The sequence below is a fragment of the Hyaena hyaena genome, unplaced genomic scaffold (assembly GCF_003009895.1).
Source record: "Hyaena hyaena isolate Hyena2069 unplaced genomic scaffold, ASM300989v1 scaffold_345, whole genome shotgun sequence".
NCBI classification, from domain to species: Eukaryota; Metazoa; Chordata; class Mammalia; order Carnivora; family Hyaenidae; genus Hyaena; species Hyaena hyaena.
This window is the reverse complement of record NW_024080976.1, coordinates 144,059-170,147: the sequence shown is the minus strand read 5'-3', so window position 1 is coordinate 170,147 and position 26,089 is coordinate 144,059. Positions and strand designations below refer to the sequence as shown.

General features: G+C 47.2%; 1 protein-coding gene across 2 annotated transcripts; it reads right to left on the bottom strand.

The window, feature by feature from the left end:
- Positions 1-22,845: 22,845 nt before the first annotated feature.
- Positions 22,846-25,712, bottom strand: LOC120243465 (free fatty acid receptor 2-like). 2 transcript variants are annotated; one of them, XM_039249595.1, is made up of 2 exons: positions 25,536-25,712; positions 22,846-24,601 (listed from the first exon to the last, which is right to left on the bottom strand). In XM_039249595.1, exons 1-2 carry the CDS (start codon positions 25,541-25,543, stop codon positions 23,605-23,607), a joined length of 1,005 nt encoding a protein of 334 aa, XP_039105526.1. In that variant the 5' UTR covers positions 25,544-25,712; the 3' UTR covers positions 22,846-23,604. The 2 variants fall into 2 exon arrangements, with proteins under 2 accessions (XP_039105526.1, XP_039105527.1); XM_039249596.1 differs by having other exon boundaries at positions 25,583-25,712.
- Between the last annotated feature and the right edge of the window lie 377 nt (positions 25,713-26,089).

Here is a 26,089-nt window from a genome sequence, read left to right as displayed (position 1 = left end):
TAATAGGAGTTCAGAAACAATACAGAGTAGCCCAATTTTATTCATGATAGTGAATAGCCCCTGTTATTATCCTGCTATACAACTCCAGTCAGATCATGACCCACACATTTGTATTTGGAGAATGGATACTCACAACTGCATTCATTTGCTTTCTTCTAACAGGTGAGGAAACGGAAGCTCAGGAAAGTGAATTGCCTTTCCCACGGGCAGCCCTGGAGGAAATAGCAGAGCCTGGTTTTACACCCAGGTTGTTAAGACTCCAAAGCTGCAGACCTTTTAACCATTTTAATTTCTTATCTTCATAAGATAGAAAAAGCCTCGCAAGTATTGATGCCCACCATGTGTAAGATACTGTGTTGAGTATTTTGCATTCATGTTCTTCTTTAATTCCTATGACTTTGTGAAGTAAGTACTATTATCATGTCCATTTTACAGAAAGGAAAGTAAAATTTAAAGGAGGCAAAGCGCAGTTGGATTTAACTTGCTGTTACTGAAGTTTCTCATCAAAGTCCTGAATGATAAAACCAAGATATGTGCATAACAAAAACCAAGATATGGATATGTGCATCCCAGCAGCTAGCATCCTAGGGGCATGCTAGAAACTCTTACGTGTATTCACGAAACAGTAGTATCATGATTTTCACAGTAGCCAACGTTTGCAGGACCTCAAAGGTGGAAACCGCCTAAATGTCTATCAATAAGAGAATGGAAATGAAAATGTGGTCTATACACCCAGTGGCTTGGTAGGTATCTGGCAGTAAGAACCAGATAGAGCTACATGTTCAACCAGGCTCAGTCTGAAAAACATAATGTTAAGTGAAAAAAACCAAGCCATAAAATGATACTTCATAAATGGCTTCATAGCATGGTGTGAAGACATTCACGTAAAGCTTAAAAAACATGTTTGTGGGTGTATCTGTTTACAGTAAAAATGTTAATAAAAGTGGATGGGAAGGATCTTCATTAACTTGAGGATTGTGTTACCTCTGGCGGGGGGTGGGGGTGGTGGTGGTGAAAATAGAATCAAGGAAGGTACAACCGGGGCTCTATCTCTGTCTGTAATGTTTTAGTTCTTTCCTTCTTTTCACACATTTTATTTTATTTTTTAGGTAATCTCTGTACCCAACATGGGGCTCAAACTCACAACCCTAAGATCAAGAGTCACATGCTCTACCATCTAGCCAGCCAGGTGCCCCTATAATGGTTTAGTTCTTAAAACAAGTCTGAAGCAAATAGGTTATGCAAAATGTTAAGATGGAGAAAGCTAAGGGAATGTGTACACAGGCTTTGTTAGTATGGTTTGTCATACTTTTATGAATGTTTGAAATATTTCAAAATCAAACATTTAAGGGGTGCCTGGGTAGCTCAGGCGGTTGAGTGTCCAACTCTTGATTTCGGCTCAGGTCATGATCCCCGCCCTGTGTTGGACTCCATGCTGAGCACGGAGCCTGCTTAAGATTCTCTCTCTCTCTCTCTCTCTCTCTCTCTCTCTTTCCTTCAGCTGCACTCTCCCACTCACACACACACTCTCTTTCAAATAAACGAAATAAAATAAGATAAAATAAAATAAAAATGAGAAAGGGGGGGTACCTGAGTGGCTCATTGGTTAAATATCCAACTCTTGATTTTGGCTCAGTTGATAAGATTGAGCCCCATGTTGGGCTCTGCGCTGACAGCACAGATTCTCTCTCTCCCTCTCTCTCTGCCCCTCCTGCCTGCCCAGTAAATGAACATAAAAACATATTTTAAAGCTACAACAGTAAAGACACCCTAATTTCAACCCACCCTAGGGCATTTCAGCCATGAGGGGATTCTGTGGCTCACACAGAACTCATGCTACCTCCTCAGCACAGTCCTTCCTGAGAGCCTGACACACTTCATTACAAACCTCCACAGCAACACACTGAGGACGCAGCCCCAGAACTTCTACAGATGAAATGTCTTCAGATGCTCCTGAGGAGTGAACACCCTTGACCATCCTCCTATTGAGACCTCCCACTGCATTTCCTGCCGCCCAACAGATGAAGCTACTATAATATTCCTGAACGCCCCTCCCCCAAACCAGTGACAACCCAACAAAGGAGAAGCCATCAGACCTCTCCCACTGACAGACTCCTCAAGTTCCTCATGTAAACCTGAGTCTCCCTTCCATCTGGTGACCTGAGGTAATGGTCCTCAGCGCCCTCTACTGCAACTAATTGCTTTCACATCTACCCTCTTACCAGCCTCTCCATCACCTATGGGATACCTAATCACTTCCCAGGAGTTCTGAAAGCCCCCTTTTAAAATGTTAAATCTAATTCAACTAAATCCCATCACGCCACCTTTCCACTTTTGACCCTCCAATGGTTTCCCATGATTGCAGAATAAAACCCAATAGACTTTATCATGATACTCATCTCCTGCCTCCCTCACTCCCTTGCTTCCTTTGCTCCATCCATTCTGTCTCCTTGGGGCTCTTCAAATGGGCCAAGCTTGCTCATTCTGCCTGCATGACTCAATCTTTCCTTCCCCTGATGGCGCACTTCCTTCAGTCCTCGGTGAAGTCTTCCCAGCCTGACCCACCCTACCTAAAGCATCACCTGCCCTTTGGGTCTGCTTTATTTTTGTGACAGCATTTACCATTACTAAGAACATCTTAACATTACTAAGAACATGTGTTCTATTTATATTACTCTAGAGGTACACTCTCCAATGCAGTAGCAATGGGCCACATGTGGCTATGGAGCACCTGAAATGTGATTAACCATAACTGAGATATGGGCCAAGATAAAACACCTACACTGAACTGTAGACATCACACACACACACACACACACACACACACACACAGAGGAATAGAAGTATCTCAACTAATATTTTTTATATTACATACTGAAATAATATTTTTGATACACTGGATTAAATAAAATATGTTAAAATTAATTTCACCTGTTTCTTCTTACTTTTTCAAAATTTGGCTATTGGGAAAAAATCTGCCGATGCCTATATCTGGGCATGTGCATTCAAGCCTCCTTGGAGACTGCCAAACCATAACTTCCTTCACCGGTTCCTGCTCAGAGGCGCCCACCCCAAGGTGCCTCATAATCCTGGCCCTGACATAATGGCTCAAACACCTCCCACAGCAAGAACCTCCCTTCATGGAACTCTCACTCCCTCTCCAATAGGCAAGGAACCCCACCTTAAAATCCCAGAGTATCTTTCCCCTGATGCCCTGCATTCCTGACAGGGTGTGTGGTCATAGGATCCCTTGTGACAGACTTAGAGACCCTTCTCTACCATGACACACCTCACTCCACATCACTCTTTCCTTTTTTTTATTAAATGTTTATTTATTTTTGAGAGAGGGAGAGAGAGAGAGAGAGAGAGAGAAAGCCCATGCAGGGGAGGGGCAGAGAGAGAGGGAGACAGAATCGGAAGCAGGCTCCAGGCTCTGAGCGGTCAGCACAGAGCCTGACTTGGGGCTTGAACCCATAAGCTGTGAGATCATGACCTGAGCTGAATTCAGACACTTAAACAACTGTGCCACCCAGGAGCCCCCTCAACATCACTCATTCCTAATGTAGCATCAGGGATCAATGTCCCTCCGGTGCTGCTGACCTGATGAAAAGATCCTTCAGGGCCTCATAAGAATCCCAGATCCCTCTTTCAACCTTTTCTCAGGACAGCCCTCCTCACTAACTCCTAACAGGACATATGATGTCTCTAACCTCCACCTCCATCATGGAAATAGGAGGCAGGAAGACTAACTTTTGACTCCTTATATTATCTCCAAATGAGATTATTTAGAGACTGAGGAATCCGAGGTCTCACTCACCATACAACTTCAAATCTATGTCCCATTACCAGGCCACCTTGTTATTTCTTAGAACTAAAACCATCTTCACAATCATAATGCTCTACATAGACTTTTGCAGAATTCATTCAATGTAGAGCTAAAACATGGCACGACATTTGTAACAAAGTTTGCTCTGGCATTGCTTTGTTTGTCGATAAACTTCAAAGAAGCCCCCCCACCAAAGTCTTTCCTGACCTCAGAGAATCCCTGAGGTCCAGCTCCCTCCCCGCAAAGACCCTGCTCAGGAATAAACCCTCCCCTTAAGGCCCAAACTTAGAATTCTTATACCCGCAGTGGAGATGCCAATCTCCAGTTTCAACTCAGCTTCAGACACCAACACTTACTCCCTCCTCCGTACCCCTGCTCAAAGGCATGAGCCTTGAGCTTTGCGATCTGGGCTTCTTGTCAGGAGGGACACCTCGCCCCCCGCCCCGGCGCATGCACTTGCGTGCTGTTGCTAACCTGCGCATGCTCCGTGGCTCTGGCGTCCCTTCTTTGGGGCTTTCCTACTCATTTAAGGGTAAGACGATTGCTGGCCCGGCGGCTCGCCACCAGCCCCGAGTCACACCTGTTGGGCTCAGCATCTGCACAGGAAGGCATCTTCAGGCTTCACTTGAGGGCTGCCTTCCCACTTTCTCACAATATAGGTCCTGGAGGGCCCGTGCACACCGAGAAGTACAGAAAAGGAGAGGGAAAGCTGAGGCGCAGTTTGGGGGGCAGTGGGGATCCGTCCTGAAGTGGGAGTCTTACAGTCCCCAAACTTTGTGGCAACGCAGAGCTCCTCATGACCTAGAAGGCAGAGAAGACGGATGAAGGAGGAGTACCAAAAATATTTTCTCTTTTATTTTTTAAATGTTTTTATTTTATTTTTTTATTTTTAAAAAAATATTTTTTAATTTTTTTTTATTTATTTCTAGGAGAGAGAGAGAGAGAGAGAGAGAGAGAAAGAGAGACAGCGTGAGCAGGGGAGGGTCAGAGAAAGAAGGAGACACAATCTGAAGCAGGCTCCAGGCTCTGAGCTATCAGCACAGAGCCCGATGCGGGGCACAAACCCACGAACCGTGAGATCATGACCTGAGCCGAAGTCGGACACTTCAACTGACTGAGCCACCCAGGCGCCCCTGTTTTCTCTTTTAAAATCACTTATAGGTTGATGGGGCACCTTGGTGGCCGAGTGCGTTAAGCGCCAGACTCTTGATCACAGCTCAGGTCATGATCTCATAGTTCGTGGGTTCAAGCCCCACGTCTGGCTCCACACTGACAGTGCAAGGCCTGCTTGGGATCCTCTTCTCTGTCCCTTCCCTGCTCATACTCTGTCTCTCAAAATAAATAAATTAATTAAAAACCTTAAAAAATCTTAAAATCCCTTACATGTTGAAATGATAATACCTTAAACATGTTAGATTAAATATACACTCCTGTTAATCCCATCTGTTTCTTTTCTCTTTTAATGTGGCTATTAGGAAATTAAAAATAGCTTACATTATATTTTCATTGGACAGTGCTTCGTGGGTAGGACACATTGCAAAGCCCTGAGCCCAGTGACTGGCACATCATAAAATATCTGATAAATTCTCTGAACATATTTTTTGCAGATTGCTTTCCTGTGGAAAAGCTTTCCAGTGGTTACGGAGGATGCAGCCCTGAATAAAATAGAACCGCCCTGTGGCACTCAGCTCCAACTGGGGAGACGCACATTAGGTAAGTGACTACAGAAAGAAGGCGCTTTCAGACCATGATAAGTAAGTGCTGTGAAAGAAGGAAAACAAGAGCAATGGAATAACAAGGATTGTCAAGTCTCTTTTTTTTTAAAAAAAAATTTTTTTTAATGTTTTATTTATTTCTAGGAGAGAGAGAGAGACAGCGTAAGCAGGGGAGGGTCAGAGAGAGAGAGTGACAGACTCCAAAACGGGCTCCAGGCTCTGAGCTGGCAGTCAGCACAGAGCCCGACGCGGGGCTCGAACCCACGAACCGCGAGATCATGACCTAAGCGAAAGTCGGACGCTTAACTGACTAAGCCACCCAGGTGCCCCAAGGATTGTCAGGTCTCTTTAATTAAGATATCAGGGAGGGCCTCTTTCAGCTGGTAGCATTTGAGCCTGAGGCCTGAATGGCGGAGGGAGTTGGCTCTGGAAGGCCTGGGGCAGTAGCTTCAGGCAGTGGGAACAGACTCGGCCTAAGTCCTAGGGCAGGAATGAGGCTTCTATAATTGAGAAATGGAAAACCGCTCTTGTTCTCAGGAAATGAGCTGCAAAGGTGGAAAGGCGTGTCCCTTAAATCACATGGGCCTAGTGGGCTCTAGCTACTGATACTTGAAATAGGACAAGAAGCTTTTGCAGCCTTCTCCTCCACCCAGTTCATGCAGAGAATCAAGCCCTAACACTCTAAGGCATCCATTACATGCAATGAATTAGGTCATCTAGCTTATTAGAAAATGGTGTTAGATAGTATCATCCTTAGGAAAATTGAGAAAACAGCCGCTCATACCATTCTCTGCACGGCTTTATTTCTCTCCCAGGACCCTGAGAAAGGCTGCATGAGAGGATGGCTAGCCAGAGATTTGAGAAAAAGCAACTGCATGTCAACTGCATTGTAGAGAGTAAATGGGATTGGGGCCAAGAGGAAGGAATGGAGATCCATGGGAAGTCCTTCAGAATGGCCCACATGAGAGTTTGATGGGGTTTTGGGGGTGATGGTGAGGCTTGGAGCCGACGGCCGAGAAAGAATTCTTGAAGATGTCTTTGGTGCACAAAGGTGACTTTATGAAAGCGTGGGGACAGTACCCGTGGGCAGGAAGAGCTGCACTGGGGTTGTGACGAGTGACTGCTTAGATACTGTGGGGTTGGGGAAGGTAAAGTCAAGAGAAAGTTTCTGAAACAGATTTTCCTGTGCTAATGAGGATTTACCTATTACAGAAGGCCATATATTGTCAAGCTAAGGTGGTTTTTCCCTCTAGCAAGGCATTATTAAGATAGTAGGGAGTTCCTGGAGATTAGGTTATTGATGAGATAATTGTAAACGGATGGAGACGCTCCCAGTTTAACCATTTGTTTTCTGTCCTTTTCTCTGTTCTTGGGCAGCCAGAAGGGCCTGAGGAGTATCACATGTATCCCATGGTGGCGGGGGGGGGGGGGGGGGGGGGGGGGGGGGGGGGGGGGAGAGTTGTAGGGTATCAGCTTGCCTTGGGCTCCCTCATCAAGTTGGCCGTGGCGTCCACCTGGGTCGAAATAGCTGGATAGTGAGAAGTGTGCTTGAATCTTGGAAGCTAGAACCAACCGAAACTAGACATGGGGAGGGAAAGGAAGAAGAGGAAGGAGTCAAAGGTAACCGCTGAGTTTTTGGTGGATGGAGCAGCTGGGTGGATGCCCATGTCACATGTGATAGGTGAAATGAAACCGCTTATGTCAAGGGGTTTTAGAACAGAGCCGGTGGCCATTAAGATGCACCTTCTGTCTGTCCTTCCCCCCGTGAAATGGTGAACTTCAAAACTGGGCCAAACAACAAATATTCCAAGGCTTCAGCCTAAACACCTGCAACAGTGAGCGACTGTGCTTACTGACGGCCTTAGCAATCAATTATATTCAGTTAAGATTAGTTTTTTGTTCCCAACACCAATCAAAATTCTTTGCAGACAATATATAGAAGCAGTCCCTTTTGTCTTTAGAACCCCTTGACTTTTGTTCCCTGAGGAGGGACAGAATCGGTGAAATAAGTACTTCCCGTTTTACGTTAGCTCTGCCTCTTCTCTGGGTGGACGTGTGTATGGCGATTTGGATTCCAGTCCCAATTCTGCTGGGTGACCCTGAACAAATAAGTGGCCTCAGTTTTCTTATCTGTAAAATTGAGGTTGCCATGGAGATTTGATGACCTCATGCATGAAGAGCACGGGTCCAGCCCACAGTAAGCACTTAAACTGCTATTATTACATTATGATCGTTCCTGCGTAACTAGCACACTGGGTAGGTAGAAGCATGGGCTCTGAAACCAGTCAGACCTGAGCTCAGTCCCTGCATTGTTATGTGACCTTAGTGAAGTCCATTCCCATTCCTGAGCCTCAGGTTCCTTTTCTGTAAAGGGGCTGAATGAGAATGCCCTCCTTCTAGACCAGGTTGTGAGAATTCAGTGAAGTTGTGAATGCGGAAGTCCTTAGCATCCAGCTGAGGACATAGTAATTGCTCAGTAAACAGGGCCTAAATGCTAGACTAACTTGAGTTTTCTTCTGTGTGGCTGTTTGGGGGAGCAGAATTATTACTTAAAATAAGGCTTTATGTTTTTATTATAAAATCCTGTATGTCCATTGAGAAAATGTAAACAGCACAGAATTAAGTAGTAGAACGCAAGTTGACCTACTTCCCCTTCCCCTAACTCCTTAAGTTACCACTGTTGACTGTTGCATAGCCTTTCAGAATTCTACACACACACACACACACACACACACACACACACACACAAATGTGCGCATGTGTGCATAGATGGCCATCCTCTTCTTGAGGAGGCCGTGTACCGGAACGGCTGAGAGTTCAGATTAGTCCTACCCCTGCTACTTAGTCACTGTGAGGTAGCGGACAAGTTATTTAACAATCACTCTGAGTCTCAGTTTCCTTTTCTGTAAGGGGAGAAGTCATGGCAGTGACGGTGATGAGCATAAGGCAGGCTGAGGGCAAAATACAAGCTAGCACCCTGCCCTTCCCCCCATTGGGTGCGATGTTCCTTAGGCACTCCTGGCTGCCCAAGGACAAAGGAAAGGAAAGAAAACAGTGGTGCCCTGGGGGGCTCAGTCGGTTGGGCATCGGACTTCAACTCAGGTCATAATCTCACGGTTTGTGGGTTCGAGCCTCACATCGGGTTCTGTGCTGACAGCTCAGAGCCTGGAGCCTGCTTTGGATTCTGTGTTGTGTGTGTGTCTCTCTCTGCCCTTCCCCCACTTGTGCACGCGTGCCTGTGGTGTCTCTCTCTCTCTCAAAAATAAATAATAAACATTAAAAACATTTTTAAAAAAGAAAGGAAAGAAAGGAAACAAATGGCTAACCGAGAGAGATCACAGTCACACAGGACATGAGTCTCCATTAGTTTGTAAATCTCTTAGTAAATAACAAGAAAAGGGCAATCTTATCAATAGCCTAAATCTCCAGAAACCTGTAGACTCAGTTTCCTGGAGCCCCAACATCACCCTCCTCTCCATAGTGATGTGGGGAATAAAAGCAAGCAGGAAATGGCAGAAAGTTAAATTTGTTCATAACCTGCAGCCCATTGACAAGTACTCGAGGCAGATACAGAGTATAACATTTCTCCAGGAAGCCTTGCCGTCCTGCTAATGCCTTACTGGAGGGAAGCCTGCCTTAGCTTGACAATAGCAAGGCCTCAAGTATCTTAGGAGTCCTCTTTGGGGCATCAGAGCCCCTCTGGAAGCCTCTCATTTGACTTTACCTCCCCAACTTCATAGTATATATTCTGCCCATGGGTCCTGTCCCCGTGCTTTAATAAAATCACCTTTTTACACCAAAGACATCTTCAAGAGTTCTTTCTTGGCCATCAGCTCTGAACCATCCCCACGAAAACCTCTCCATCATCGTCCCTCAAAACCTCATGACCGGTGTGGTGTCGTGGTGTCATGTTGTGGTGTCGTGTCGTGGTGTCGTGCTTTGGTGAAGAGTAGCGGAATAGGGTGTGCTTAAAGGATCAGCACCATCTGGTGTGCGGAGGTCTCTGAACACTTAGCTGCTTTACCACATGCAGGCGTGCTTCATCTGTGCTTTGTTTTATTGCACTTTGAAGATAACTGTGGTTATTTTTACAAATTGAAGGTTTGTGGCAACCCTGTGTCAAGCAGGTCCATCGGCGCCATGTTTCCAACAGCATTTGCTCACTTCATGTCTCTGTGTCACATTTTGGTACTTCCTGCAATATTGCAAACGTTTTTGTTATTATTGTATTTGTTACGTGACCTGTGATTGGAGATGATGACTCACTGATGAGTCTGCTCAGATGATGGTTAGCATTTCTTAGCAACACAGGAGGTTTCTTTTCTTTTCTTTTTTTTTTTTTTTACAAATAGTTTATTGTCAAATTAGTTTCTACATAACACACAGTGCTCATCCCCACAAGTGTCCTCCTCCATGCCCATCCCCCCTTCCCCCCCATCCATCAGTCCTCAGTTTTTGTCAGCATTCAAGAGTCTCTCATGGTTTGCCTCTCTCCCTTCCCCCCACCATTTCACCCCTACTTCTCCCCCTTGTTCCTCCGTCAAGTTCCTCCTAATCCTCTTATACGTGCAAACATATGATATCTGTCCTTCTCTGCCTGACTTATTTCGCTCAGCATAACACCCTCAAGGTCCATCCATGTTGCTACACATGGCCAGATTTCATTTTTTCTCATTGCCATGTAGTTTTCCATGGTATAGATAAACCACATCTTCTTGATCCATTCGTCCGTTGATGGACACTTAGGCTCTTTCCATGTTTTAGCTCTTGTTGAGAGTGCTGCTATGAACATTGGGGTACATGTGCTCCTATGCGTCAGCATTTCTGTATCCCTTGGGTCAATTCCTAGCAGTGCTATTGCTGGGTCATAGGGGAGTTCTATTGTTAGTTTCCTGAGGAACCTCCAGACTGTTTTCCAGAGAGGCTGCACCAGCTTACATTCCCACCAACAGTGTAGGAGGGTGCCCGTTTCTCCACATCCTCGCCAGCATCTAGAGTTCTCTGATTTGCTCATTTTAGCCACTCTGACTGGCGTGGGGTGGTATCTCAGTGTGGTTTTGATTTGTATTTCCCTGATGAGGAGGGATGCTGAGCATCATTTCATGTGTCTGTTGGCCATCTGGATGTCCTCTTTGGAGAAGTGTCTGTTCATATCTTCTGCCCATTTCTTCACTGGGTTGTTGGTTTTTCGGGTGTGGAGTTTGGTGAGTTCCTTATAGATTCTGGATATTAACCCTTTATCTGATATGTCATTTGCAACTATCTTTTCCCATTCCGTTGGTTGCCTATTAGTTTTGTGGGTTGTTTCCTTTGCCGTGCAGAAGCTTTTAATCTTGATGAGGTCCCAATCATTTATTTTTGCTCTTGATTCCCTTGCTTTTGGGGATGTGTCAAGTAAGAAGTTGCTGCGGTGGAGGTCAAGGAGGTTGTTTCCTGCTTTCTCCTCTAGGGGCAACACAGGAGGTTTCAATTAAAATATGTATATTGTTTTTTTTTTTTTCAAGACATAATGCTATTGCACACCTAATAAACTTAACAGTATTCCTTTAAATGTACTGGGAAGCCAAAAAATTTATTTGACTTCCTTCATTGCAGTGGTCTGGAACTCAAGCCAAATCCCATCTCTGAGATATACCTGTATATTTATTTTAAAGATTATAGATAATACCGTTTGCTTTCCACTCGCCTGCAACTGCTTTCGTAGCTTAATAAGATGCCTCGAACCTCTTTCCACACCAAGACTTGATTTGTCACAGGCTTACCAACTCGTCATCCCTAAGCTTCTGCTTCTGAGAGATGCCTGGCTGCCCGCGAGTCACAGAGGGCACAGCCTGTGCTGCGGGGGCCTCCCGGGCTCCGGAGGCAGGTAATAACCCTATCCACCCAGGAGGTGGCAGGCACATCCCAAGAGAGAAGTAGCACAAGGGCGTTCTTTACAGCCTCTTAACCTCTGTGCCCTGTGCCCTTGGGACTTGGTGCGCCTTCTGAGGCTGCATCTTGTTTCCCTCAAGGGGCCCTTGAACACTGCTTTCAGTCTTCCCTGGGGGTCCTCAGGGAGAGAGAGGTCAGATTCTCCAGAGTCTAAGCCAGTCTTTGATCTCAAGATCTTGATGTCATCATTTTACAGGAGTTGCTGTCCAGAATATTTTTTAACTGGCTTTATGATTATGTTATAGTTTTTCATTCCTTTTTTTTTTAATGTGTATTTATTTTTGAGAGAGACTGAGTATGAGCAGGGGAAGGCAGAGAGAGAGGGAGACAGAGAATCTGAAACAGGCTCCAGGCTCCGAGATGTCCACACAGAGCCCGATGTAGGGCTCAAACTTGGGAATGGTGAGATCATGACCTGAGCCAAGGTTGGACACTCAACTGACTAAGGCACCCAAAGGCCCCAATTTTTTATTTTTTTTTAAAGAGAATCTGCTGGTTATGGTAGATGGTTATTTCCATTCCACTCTCTCCCCACCATACCCCTACTGCTCTATAATTCTGGGACTTCTTCCTTCTCCTTCCAGGATCTAAGCACCCTCCCAGGACCAACCTCTTCTCTATGCTCTATGAATTTGGAAAGTCCCACTTTTCTTTTCTCCTGCTCTAATCATGTCACAAAACTCAGACATTCTTTTTGCTCAGAGGACCTTGAATTACTTACCCATGTGTGTACCTGCCTTTATGAGAGAGCTGGTCCTGGTCCTTGAGGACCATTTGCTTGAGAGAAGACAGGCCTTAAAAGTTCCACTTGCAGAGGAAATTATGGGAAGGGCCAGACAAATGGCAATGTGCATGAGGTGAAAGGTCAGGAACAAGGTTGGTGATTTCTTTGGCATAGGATCGTTCTTGGCAAGGGTCATAACTATATTAGGGCCAGTAATAATCCTTTTCCTATCTGGCCTTTGAGCTATTGTCAAGATCAAGTGAGATAACATTCTGAAACCACTTTGTAACATGGAAAGCGCTTTATAACTTGTTAGGTATCACTAGTTAGCAAAATTACCTATATCCCACACACGCTGTGGCAGGAAGGGCACTGGATGGAAAATCAGGAGCCACGTTCTGCTACCAACTTTTTGATAGAAAGTAGCAAGATTCCCTCTTTGGCAAATTGATTCATTTGTTGAATGCCTACCCGTGTCGGTTGTTATGGGGATGCATAGGTGAATAACATAGACCAGTTCTCCTGGAACTTACATTCAAGAGGGGAGACAGACAACAAACAAGTAAACAAACAAATAATAATAAAGAAGAAATACTGGAGGCTAATGATGGTGGATTGAACACACACATCCCCTTTGGCTCCCTCCTGAAGTCACACTATGATGACAGTAAAGGGATCTTTTAGAAAGGCTCTAAAGCCATAAGGGCAGGGAGATCAATAGAGGATGTGATGCTAACAAAGTTTCGGAAGCTGGAAAGCAGGTAAGTGAGCGGTAACTGGAAACAAACTTAGTAGACTCGTGGAAGTTGAATCCTAAGCCAATAGTGGGAAAAGCCAGGACTCAACCAAGGTTTTACTGCACAGTCCACATAAGCCTCATGAATGAGACACAACAGGTACCTCTGGAAATGGAGGTGAAGGCACAATAATGTCAGAAGATTGGTTGAAAATGTATTTTAAAAAATCCCTAGCTCTCCTCCTCAGTTCTGTGTTTGAAGTAACTGCCCCTCACTCGGGAAAAGACCTACAGTTTATTTTCTGGAGAGGATAACACAGAGGATCTTTGGAACCTGGGACCCCAGACATACTTGGATGAGGTATCAGCATGTCAAAAGGAGCTTAAAAGAATGCCGGAGGCCCTCTCTTCGGCTTCTAACTGACGGATAGTCCAACTTTCATCCTCCAGGAAGGAGATTAGAAGAGTTGTTTGTTTTTCTGGGAAATTTGATCAGCCCAAGAGGAAAAACCCTGAGTGTTGACATTGGAGGTTCCTCACCAGATGACCCAGCAGAATCATCCTACAGTGAAGCCTAATTTATGTGCTCACAGCTTCCATTCATTATTTAGGAAGGCAGTCCCCAAGATGGCCCCAGTGATCTCAACCTTGTGGTATTCACTCTTGGGTAATTCCCTCTCCCTTTGAGAATGGGCTGAGAAAAAAAAAAAAAAAAAAAAAAAAAGGCAGAAGATCATGTTGACGATTAGGTTTATAAGAAGGCTGCTTTTTGTCTTGTCTTTTCTTGCTTTCTTGCTTGTTTTCTATGGTAGATGGCAGCTGCTCTGTGGAGAGTCCCACATGGTAAGGAAGGTAAGGACTTTAGGGAGACCTCCAGCCCAAGTCAGTGAGGAACTGAGGCCCTCAGTCCCAGTCCTTAAAGAAGCAAATCCCATCAACAACTACATTCTTACTTTGACTATCTTCAGACATAATTGAAAGTAGAGGGAATAGTACAATTGGACCTAATTTATCACCCAGATTCAAAGGATTTTGAGATTTTTACTTTAGTGGCTTCTTCCATTCCTCTTCTTTCTGTTTTGTTTTTTTTTTTTTTTTTGCTTTTTTTTTTTCTTCTTCTTCTTTTTTCTAAGTAGGCTTCATGCCTAGTGCAGAGCCCAATGCAGGATGTGAACTCACAGCCCTGAGTTCAACACCTGAGCTGAGATCAAGAGTCAGACGCTTAACTGACTGAGTCACCTAGGTGTTCCTTTCTTTTCTGCTTTTAAAGCAAACCCTGGAATCATGTCATACTACCTTTTTGTACTTTTTATATACCTCAAAAAAATTAGTTCCTTTCTTTCCCTTTGTGAGTAAACAAGCAAGAATTACCAGATATCTGAGGAAAACCTCTAACATAAAGAAATAGAGACCCATGCCAACAAAGCAGCTTAGAATGGGGAGATGAAAATTCCTCAGAAAGATTAGAGTGGATATTACAACCATTAAACAAAATCAAGAATAAAAGAGGATGCTTGGAAGTGAAAAGGGATAGCAAAAAGTAAAAATTAAGTAGAAGGACTAGAAGATAAACTTGAAGAAATTGTACTGAAAGTGAAGCAAAAAAGTGGAGAGATGGTAAATAGGAGAGAAGGGAAAATTAGTGGGCCAGGCTTGGAGGTCCAATTTGCCCCAAATAGTAAGAGTCCCAGAAAGAGAGAAGAGAGAAAATAAGGCAAGGAAATCATCACAAAATGTTTTAAGAGAAGTTCCTCAAATGGAAGGATGTTATTTTGCAGTGGAAAGAGCCCATTGAGTGCCTGGCATGAAAGGATGAAATTTTGAAATGCTTGTGAGAAATGTAAGGCCTCCAGGTTTCCTGCGAGATAAAGGCCATAAACAAGGAATTAAGGGATCAGAGTGTCTTGGGAATTTTCAGTAAGACCAGAAGCTAGATAGCAGTATCGTGATGCCTTGAAAATTCTGAACAAAAATTATTTCCAACCTAGAATTCCACACGTTGTCCTTACCAATGAAGCACAAAGGTAAAATAATTTCTGACATGCAGAGTCCCAAAACATTGACTTCAAAAAAAGTATTTGTTTCAAATATTGTTTATTTGTGAGAGAGAGAGCATGAGTAGGGGAAGGTCAGTGAGAGAGGGAGACACAGAATCTGAAGCAGTGTCCCGGCTCTGAGCTGTCAGCACAAAGCCCAACGCGGGGCTCGAACTCACAAACTGTGAGATCATGACCTGAGCCAAATTTTTGGATGCTTAACCAACTGAGCCACCCAGGCGCCCCTCAAAACGTTTACTTTCTAAGGAAGCTGTTAGAGGACATAAACCAAGGAAGAGAAACAAGAGCAGAGAAGCAAAAAGCCTCTCAAGCGCATCCAGGGGCTGCGCTTTATACACTTTATACACCTGGCATAAACTGCCACCCCTCCAGACAGGAGTGGGTCGGAAAGTTCTGGGAGGGATTTCTTCAGGAAAATGAAATCCGTATCTTTGCTGATACCCCTGAAGTTCTCGGAAGGAGAGAAAGGAGACCATTGGAAAAGAGTTTGGGTAGACTTAGTGCTGGCTATATAGAAAAGCAAGCAAATAAAAAATAAGGCAATTATCAATTCTGTGGTTTGGGAAAATGTGTGCAGAGTAGAAGAATAAGGAGAGTGTACCCTAGAGCTCCACTCTGTACGTAGTCACAAAAAAGTAAGCATTGGGTATTGTAGCATAGTTATGATGTAATTGGGACACCGAGTGGGGAGGTGTGTGTGTGTTCATGTATTGGAGAGAGTTAAATCTTCATCTGCCATCGGGGGAAGTTAACAGATTAAACCTGATATTAAAAAATGAAGAAGTGTAGTAAAGTAAGCAAGTTCCTTGAGGATGTGGGGGATTTGTGATTAGTTGAAAGGAGGTGAAAGCCATCACCTCCAGGAAGGGGTAAGTGTCCTGGGTGGGGCGAGAGGTGAAGGATGCTGTTTTTAGCAGCAAACCATTTGACTCATTAAAGTCCATGCATGTGTACCTTTCATAAAAATAACAAGCATGACACCAATAGATGCTATCAGATCGTGCTCAGCGCAGTGAAGTCAGTAACTCGGGGTAACGTGAGTGAGCGTGTGAGAGGCAGGCAGGCACTTCTGGAGCGGGTTGAGGAAAAAGTCCTGTAAGCAAATGAAATTGAAGTCACAGGCAGCCTGACAGATGGGGACTCAGCCACCATGAGAACTGGGGGAGGGGGGGGTTCAGGAAGAGGGAACAGCCAGTGCAAAGGATCTGAGGCTGGGAAGATGAAGTGAGAGGAGTGGGGGGCAGTTGTGGGAGAGGGTGATGAACTTGGGTAGGTGGATGAGCGTTAGATCCCGCTTACTCTGCCAGCCCCAAGAAGCACTTGGAGGCCTCTAAGCAGAAGAATGGAATCACCTTTTAGAATGATTGCCTGGTATTAATATGCGTGAACATCCCCAGGGTGCAAGATGCCATTCAGTGTTTTGCATGTACAAGGTAAAACTGATTCAGTCCTCATATAAGTGTGATGATTCAAGTGCATTGGCCCCTTGTTTTTCACTTAGAAAGCTAAAGCCCGGAGAAGTCCAGATGCAAGTGGAAGCTTGGGCTCAGACCCCAGTCACTAGGCCCTCACTGCTGCCTTCCTGGAACCCCCTCTGGCCGGTCCAGCAGAAGATCAGGACCAGACAGAGCAATTTTCAACCCTCAGAGCTTCCCAGCCACCAGGGGTGGGGGTGTGTGTGGGGGTGGTGTTAACAAAGTAAAATACTCAAATGCACGGCATTTTTCAGAAGCTCCTCAGGGGGCTCCAGAGTGCAGCCTGGGTGGCGAATTGTTGGACCGGAGGCTTTCTATGATGCCCCAAAGTGCCACGATTCTGTGCGCACACCGCCATTTCTGCTCCAGGCCAGGGGACATGGGGCAGTGTGAGATGACTTGTGGTCCCCCACCTCGTGCTCAGAGCCTGGGCAGCCCACCTTTGCTCGGTCACGGCTCCCTCCTGGAAGCCAGCTTTCCACACCGGGCTGCTCTGTGCTCTCATACCGGGGCATCTTGTTCCACCTCTGGTTCCTTTCTTCCTGCAGCACCTCAGTCTCTGCCTCCCTCCCCAACGTTCTGTGCCCCAAAGCTGCCCACAGCATGAATCATGTTTTCTGCGTGCAGCTCATTTTGAGAGGGAATCTGGGGTCAGAACACCATTCTGATGAAGGTTGGCACATGGCACTCCGCAGCTCTGAGCCTTGGCCTTTCTTGTTGCTAAGGAGGTAGAAGGTATCTGCTGGGCTTCTTCTCCTGAAGCTTCGAGAGCTCCTATGATCTGACCCTTTCTCTATCTCCCAGCCACCACTAGACCCCAGTCACCCTGGCCTTTCTTGTGTGCAAGGTGGGCTTGCTCAGCCTTGCACCTGCCTTGAACCCTTTGCTTGGGAGGTTCCCCCTCCTTTGCCCCCTCCCCATTTCCCCTGCCATTCTTGGTATGCATGATTCTTTCTTTCCATTCTGCTTGCAACTCAAATGTCTCTCTCTCTCTTTTTTAATTTAAGTTTACTTTATTTTGAGAGAGAGCATGCATGCTAGTGCAGGAGTAGGGTAGAGGTAGAGGGAGGGAGGGAGAGAGAGAGAGAGAGAGAATGTATCTCAAGCAGGCTCCATACCCAGCGTGGAGCTTGATGTGGGGCTCTATCTCACGAACCATGAGATCATGACCTGAACCAAAATCAAGAGTCAGATGCTTAAGCAGCTGAGCCACCCAGGTGTCCCTCAAATGTCACTTTCAAGAGGCCTTTCCAAGCCACTCATTCAAAAATAGCTGCCTATTCCCCTGACTCTGTCTTCAGAGATCTTAGCACTGCCCGCACGTGTGTGGTCATTGGTCTCCCTGTCTGCTCTCCCACGGGAATGTGAGGGCCGTGAGAGCAGGGATCTTGCCCTTGTTCACTGCTGTGTTTTTAGCACCTGGAACAGGGCCCGATGCATAGTAGGCCTCAGTAAACATTTGTGGATTGACAAGTGCCTACACTCGTGGAAAGTCGAATGATGTAACGTCTGTTGCGGCATTTTAGGGACCCTAGACCACTGTACGCGCCTACTGGCTTTTTCAAACATCTGGATTTGAAAGTAGTGTATTTACTTTCCTAACGCCGTCTCCTCGAGGCGGATTGTGGTTCGGCCTGCCAGATGGCAACGGCCGGGGAGAATTATACCAGAGCTGCGGGCAGCCCTCCTCGGTTAGGGCTGCAGCTGACCGTGGCTCCCCTCCCCCCGCCCCCACCGGACCTCCCATCCTCTGCCTCTGCAGACCTTCAAACCTTTGCCAAGTGGGTTACTGGGCAGCCACCGCGGAGGACTTAGAGCTCTTTGGCCCAATTTCCTGGTTGAATGTGCAATTTGTAGATGAGAAATGTCCTCATTTCCTGTGACTAGAGAAAAATAATGAAAAGGGAAAAAAATGGGGCAAAGGTATTTAACCGCAGGAGGTAGAGAAAACTGAAAAAAAAAAAAAAAAAGAGAACTGACAGCAACCTGGAGCGAAGGGCAGGCGAGTTTAAAGGAGTAGTGGAACCTTGCTGTGTGTTTTCCTTCAGACCCTCTCCAGCGGCCCTCCCCTGCCTCCTTGGGCCGCAGTGATCACCCACAAAATCCCACAGCTCCGGCTGTGTGGTCAGATGAGAATTTCCGAGGAAGGGGCACAACAGCATCTTTTCCAGAAAGAGGAAGTGAAATAGTCAATGCCGGGTTCCCCTTTCCTGCTGGCCAGTCCCCCCTGGTCAGGCTGAGCCAGCAGCCTCCACCCCTGTTTCCTGGTAGCAGCCCTAGGCTGCTGTCCGTGTTATTCATTAACCGGGCACTAACATTTCTGTTTACCCATCTGTCATCCTACAGGGGAATCAGGGGAGTCTCACAATCTAACCAGCCACCCGGATCCTCTTGGGTCAGGCCCAGCCGGCCACATTTAGCTGGTGTTTATTATGTCAAAAGTCCCCGTGCCAGAGCCCTGCACTAGGTGTAGCCAGGGAGAGAGAATGTTTTCTCCAGTAGGACGTGATCGGTCTGCTGGTTGAGTGTATGTGCTGGGGGGTGTAGCCGGGGATGAGCTTGAGCCGGCCTGCAAGAACTGCTCTAACGAGCATCACTTGCCAGACCCCGCGTTCAGCATCTTCATGTTGGTAGAAATCAGCCCAATAGAAATTGGCAAGTGCTACAAATCAGGGGTTCACCACCCTCCACCCTGCTCTGGTTACCCCCAACCAATCCCCCAAACTCGTGGTTTGAAACATTTTCTAGCCCACACGAGGCACATCCATTTGTCAAGTAGATGCACGATAACTTGTCGGGGCCTCCTCCTGGCTACTTGGCACTTGGACAGCCAATTCTAATGGAAGACACAGTCCCCACTTCCAAGGAGCTACCTGTCTAGTGAAAACCCTGCATCCTCACCGTAGTATGTTACGGTTCTTAGCTCTGTCCTGTGCATTATCTCCCTGATCGTAACAACTGTCTCCCTTCCGTGGTAGGCACAGATATCAGAGTGATTGTCTTAAAATGGAAATCAGACCATTTGCTCTCTTGCTGAGAACCCTTAAATGGCTTTCCAAAGCTCTTAGAATAAATTCAGACTCCTATTTGTGGCCTAAAAGATTTGCATGGCCTAGTCCCTGCTGACTCCTTGACTTCATCTCGTGTGGCTCTCTCCCCAGGTCACTGTAGTCCAGCCCAGTGGTTCCCCCAGTGGTGGTCACTGACCACCAACATCAATGTCACCTGGGATGTTGGAGGTACAGACTCTTGGGTCCCATCCCAGACGTACTGATTCTGAAACTTTTGGGAGGTTAAGACAGTAATCTGCGCTTTGGCAGACTTTCCACATGATTCTAATACATGCCTACGTTTGCAGACCATTGCCCCTCACTGGCCCTCTCTCAGCCTTTGAGAAGATAAGGTTTTCTCCCTCCTCCTTCCCTTTCCATCAGCAATTCCTATTTCTAGAATGCTCTTCCCATGGGCCTTTGTATGACAGTTCCTTATATTCATTCAGTTCTCAGCTGAACATCACTGACTCAGGAGAATCTTCTAAACTCCCTTAACCTCTCGTTACACTTTCTCCCACATCCCTATTTTAGTCCAGTTCTACAAACCAGTTGCCACATTTTGAAGTTTCCTTGCTTATTTGTTTACTTGCTTATTAACTATTTTTCCCCACTGGAATGGAAACCCCAAGAGGTCAGGTACCTTGTCTCTTCTGTGCTCTGCATCTGCAGCCCTCGGAAAAGGATCTGGCTTATAGTAGGTGACCCACACATATTTGTTGAACAAACGAACTATTAATTTCCCAGGGAAGAACTGGGCCGTATATCAAATGACTTCATGCAGATCAAATACTTGTTAGTGAGTAGCAAAAGATTCACCCTGAAAATCTCAGACCAGAGATTTTCTTGCACTTCTGTGATTGGCAAGAGCAGCCATGTCCCTGAAACCTTAGGAATCTTCGAGCAGGAAGGGGTTTGGCACTTAACTGGTTCAGCTCTTATCAGGTGTGTCAGTTTCCTCAATGTCCCAGGATAGGTATTTTCTATCTTCCGCTTCACTATTCCTGGAACTGGGGAGTGACTACCTTGTTGAGTTAGCTCAATTCCAGTAAAAAAAAATTGTTTTTAATGTTTATTTATTTTTGAGAGAGAGAGGGAGCCAGAGCATGAATGGGAGAGGGGCAGAGAGAGAGGGAGACAGAATCCAAAGTAGGTTCCAGGCTCCAGGCTGCAAGCACAGAGCCTGACATGGGGCTCAAACTCACAAACTGTGAGGTCATGACCTGAGCTGAAGTCGGCTGCTTAACTGACTGAGCCACCCAGATGCCCCAAGCTCAGTTACATTTTAAACAGCCCTGACTGTTTGAGATGCAGCTCCCTGCCTCTTCTGCCTATGATCTTCCCCGTGGAGCTACATAGAATGCATCTTCCATGAGCTGCACCTTACTTGGTTCAGCCACATATTCAACATTCCCTTACTTGCTTCTCTTGAGTCAATGAAAAAAGGCAGACCTGGATTTAAACTCACTTTCACTTGTTGACCTTCGAAAATTCCCTCCATCTTCTTAGGCTACTTCTCTGGAACAGTGCCAGGCATTTATTCAGTCATCAATCATCACCGTCATATGGTTTCAAATCTCCAAAACATTTTGGTTAATTTTTATGGGCTTGAGTCCTTGAGATAATGTCTTCTTTAAAAAAATTTTTTCATTTTTATGTAATCTCTATACCTAGTATGGGGCTCAAACTCACAACCCCAAGATCAAGAGTCTCATGCTCTACTGACTGAGCCAGCCAGGCGCTCCTGAGTTAATGTCTTGAAAAAAAAAATCAAAACAAAAACCTGTGCTGTCCAGGTGCTGAACATGCTACTGATTAAGACCTCAGTGAAATGGGATTAGCCTTGACTTATTTAGATTCTATTTCTTTTAATGCCACCCAAAATCAAATCAGCTTTTTTGGAAGGTATAATACATCCCAGATGTATAGTCAGCAGAAAATGCCAGACTTTTTTTTCTCACACATTACTGTTAAACCATCCTATATGGTTGCCTATCTAACATATGATTTTCATCATTTCAAATTTTTACTTAGCTTATTTCTTTTAAGTTGGGGTATATTGGTGTTTCGTTTGGTTTGGTGTCTTAGAGCTAAGTGTTACTGTAAAATTTCTCGGCAACTTTATATACACAGTCTCATGGAAATTTCAGAATAGCCCTGGGAGGCATACATACATCGTCCTCATGATTATGGTTTGGAAAGGGAGGCTGGAGGTCAGGACTCGCCTAAGGCCAGCTAGTAAGCAGAAGCAACAGTGAAGCCTGTTCACCAGTCCAGTGGTGTTTGAGGAAGGAAAACAGAAATTGAGCTCAGTTGGGTGGGAATTAGAAGGGAAGTCTTTCTGGAGAAAGTGAATTTTGAGTGAGGTTTTAGAACAGTGGAAAAAGGGGTACCTGGGTGGCTCAGTCGGTTAAGCATCCGACTTCGGCTCGGGTCATGATCTCACGGTTCGTGAGTTCGAGTCCTGCGTCGGGCTCTGTGCTGACAGCTGGCTCGGATCCTGGAGCCTGCTTCCCATTCTGTGTCTCCCTCTCTCTCTGACCCTCCTCTGCTCACGCTGTCTCTCTCCCTCTCAGAAATAAATAAAACATTAAAAAATCGCATAGAACAGTGGAAAAAGTGAGCAATCAGAAGATGAGTGAGCATGGGGTTGTGGTGAGAGGGTCTTAGAAACAGGAAGAGTCTCTTCGAAGAGTATTTTCTTGGACAGATTGGGCCCCTGAGCCAGGCCAGCGATTCCTTTCCCGAGGTGGTGCCTAGTGTAATCACTGGGGGGCTTTTGCAGGCTCATCTTCCCTCCCCCCCAAAAGTGTCAGGAGATTGGGGGAGGGGGCAGCCATATGTACTATTTTTGTACCTCTTCATGCAATTCTGATGTTGCAGACCACTAGGCTGGGGCTGGGATCAGTTAACCAGAGTGAGCGGGCCAGGGCTCCTTCTTGGGGAGAGATGAGTTAAGAAGGTGGGGCCGGGCTGGGAGAGAGGGTACAAAGTAGGTAATGGAATGACGGGATAGGAGTTCTGGGAGGAAAACTTGTGACCATAGGAAAACTGCAGGCTTCTAGGCCGGAGGGCCACGTGCTTTAGGCCCCTGAGATGCACCTCATAACGTTAAGTCAGGATCCGCCTCACCTCCTCTTTCTAGGTCCCGTCTCCACGCATCAGTCTAAAACAGGATCCCCCCAGCCCCGTCACTCACTCTACTCATTACATCCCGCCCCTCAGGCACTTCTGTGGTTTCCCACGCAGCCCCTGCCCGCCGTGCTGCTGACTCTGCTGCTTCATTGCGTTTTCACCGGCCCGGCCTTGCAGAGAAAGTGTGGACGCTCACTTCAGAGTTTTACCGTCTTTATTTTCAATCTGCCAGGCCAGGTTGTCTACTCCTGACCTCGCCAGTGTTGACCTCTGACTGATGGGTGCCAGGCTGTGTCCTGACCTGTGTGGGGCACCACGGAGGGAGAAGACGAGACCCAGACCTCCGGCAGGTTCAACGCAGGGAGACAAGTTACACACATGAAGGCGACTGGAGCATACTTACAAGGCAGCAGGTTGAAGCGATAATAGTGCAAACCCAGACCGTCAGAGGTCTAAGTCCCCAGTCCTCCCTCTTAATTCCCCCCCACACACTTGGCTCATAACCTTCCTGAGTCTTCTTTGACCTCATTTCGTGTTCCCTTCCACCTCTTTCTCGTTGGCTTCTTTCCAGTATCAACAGCTAGACCGGCGTCTAGGTGTTGTTTCAGAGCTTATAGCAAGATTGCTTGAGGGACTCAGCTTGAGCCCGGTCATCCCCGGCTACCAGTGACCTCACAGGGACCGGATTTGTGTTAGTTATGTTGCTTCCGAGACCCTGGTCTGATGGTGCTTCTGTGTCAAACCATTTCTTCTTTTTGTCACGGAGCTGTGCTCCTTTGGGCAGGAAACTTCAGTCAGGAGGGGACACCAAGGTGCTGAGAGAGGTTTTCACAGCCCCCATAGTGGGTCAGGGCTGAGGATTCCTGACCCTGAGCTAGGAACCCCCATTCTCCCCCTCTCCCAGTCTGCTCAACTCCTAGGTAACCCAGAGTGCCTCCAAAGGTCCAGGACACCCCTATTCTGTGGTGAAGTCGGAACTTGGTGCTCCCTCGGCTTGACTCACACCCCTGTCCCCACTCGCCCCCTCCGCTGTCTCTCTGCTTCTGCGTCCAATCAGGGAGGAGCCGTGATGTCGCAGTATCTGCAGCCCTTTTCCAAAGGCTCTGCGCACAGCTGATGAAGAGAAATAGAAGAGCAGGGGGTCCAGACTGGCATTGAGGGAACTTAACACCACGGCTTCAACCCGCCACGGGGGGCTTTTCCTCGTGTAATACCCCACCAGGTGGGATACGTTGTAAGGCCCGAAGCACACCAGGAAATTAAGGAGGGTCACGACGGCCAGCCCCACAGCTCTGCGCCGCCTCTGGGCCCCCACGTGGGGCTGGGTGAGCATGATCCACACGAAGCGCCAGTAGCAGAAGATGGTGATCATCATGGGGACGAAGAAGAGGAAGAGGCAGAGCTCCAGCCGCACCGGAAGCACCACGTTCAGCTGCGCCTCAGTGAAGTTCTCATAGCAGGTGATTCCATCCGTGTTTCTGGTCTCCTGGGTTGAGTTCAAGTACTGACCAATGATGACGATGGTGCAGTGACCGAAGGACATGACCCAGGCGACCACGGCGGCAATCACTCCGTACACAGGCTTGCGGGACAGCTTGTACTGCACGGGGAAGGCCACTCCCAGGTAGCGCTCGATGCTGATGCCCGCCAGGAGCCACGTGCTGCAGTAGATGCTGCTGTAGAAGCCGAAGCCCGTGAGGGCGCAGAGCAGCTCAGGCAGGTACCAGCGGAAGTTATAGGCGGCCTCGACCATCTTGAAGGGCAGCAGCAGCAGCAGCAGGAGGTCGGCCAGCGTCAGGCTGAGCAGGAGGATGTGCACGGGGGCGGGGTGGGGCTGGCGGACCCGCCCGATGAAGGCCCGCAGGGCCAGGAGGTTGGCAGGGAGACCCGTGAGGAAGATGAGGACGTACGCGGCGAGGATGAGGGAGTTGCGCCAGTACGCCATGATCGCTCTGGAAGAGGGTGAAAACAGGCAGGGTCAGGAGGTCCCACTCACAGCCCCCGGACCCTCGTCTGGTTCAGGCTTCGGACATCCTCCCTGCCGCGCTCTGCTTCCCAGGCCGGACCGTTCCGTTGCCTCCACTGCTTGCTCACACCACCTGCCAGAACTGCCCAGAGCAATTATTGACTTTGCCTGGGGCGGGGTATTAAGCAGTAGTTCTTACGTTTGCCATCATGTGTCTCTGGAGGGGACCAACCCTTAGCTTTCTCCTCTCCTCACAGATACAGGAAGTTACGGTTATCAGTTTCCAACTTTCCTTGGGCCCCTGAGTCAGAGCCCTGCAGAGAGAAAAGGCATCTCAAGAGGAGAGAGCTGTGAGCCGTCTGTCAGGAGCACGCACGCCGGGAAAACAAACCCGGGCCTTGCGCCTCAGTGCCGGCTCACCACAGGACCCCACCACACGCCCAGGAAGCAGGTGCCTGGCCCCCAACCCATCTCCCTACCTCGTTTTCCTCCCCTTTTACAGAACACAGATTCTCCCCCACCTTTTCCTCTCCTGACCTATGCCGCATCTGGGACTGCATGGGAAAGAGGAAACTAGTGATATGTAGGGAGGGGCAGAGGGGAGGAAGGGTGAGCCAGTACTGACTTTTGGGGCTTGCCCCCTAAAAGACTTTAGAGACAGCAGCTGGCTCGAGCCCGGTGTTTTGACTGTAAACAGAAGAACTCTTAACGAGGTCAACTCAGTTTCCATTTGGCTTGTAACCCTCGCTGCTCGCACACAGCCTGGCCCCTCCATCCTCTCTTTCTCTCTGGGCTTGATGTCCCGGCCTGTTTCCTTAATCCTACCTACGCTGGCTCCCGTCTCCAGGTCTGAGCTTTACATCCAGCTCCTCACAGACTTCCATCAGCCCCCCCCACCCCCCGCCCCCCGCAATCCACACCCTGGCATTCACTGCCCATAGCGCAAGCACTGAGTCAGCTGCCTTGCCTTGTCTTCAGTCCAGACAGGTGGCTTCTTGGGATTAGTCCTGAAGGAAAGTCTGAAAGCTTCTGGGAAAGAGGAAGAGGGCTTTAGCCACTGCAACGGCCCATTTCACACAGCAAGAAAAATTGTAAGGAACCTGCTGGTAGAAAGCTTTTATACTAGCACAAGTCATGTGACTGGAGAGGGGAAGGCCGGTAATTGAGCACTGTCTCCTCTCAAACCTGAAGGATGGGGCACCCGCCTGTATCTCCATTCCCCACCCAGGAGAGCCTCACTCTGCCTGCCAAACCCAGATTCTCTGTCCCTAGGTCCTGAACTCTTTTCTCAATCCCAGGCATTTTCCCATTTCTCGAGTCAGATGATCCTATCTTCTCTTTTCTAGGCAATTTCTTCTATAATTCTTCTCATTTTCAGAAAAGAAATTTCCTACTTTCTTTTATCCTTCAATTATTTTTTTTTTTCCCTACAGGGTCTCCTGTCCTCTGCCCGCAACAGGTCTCTTTTGCCCTC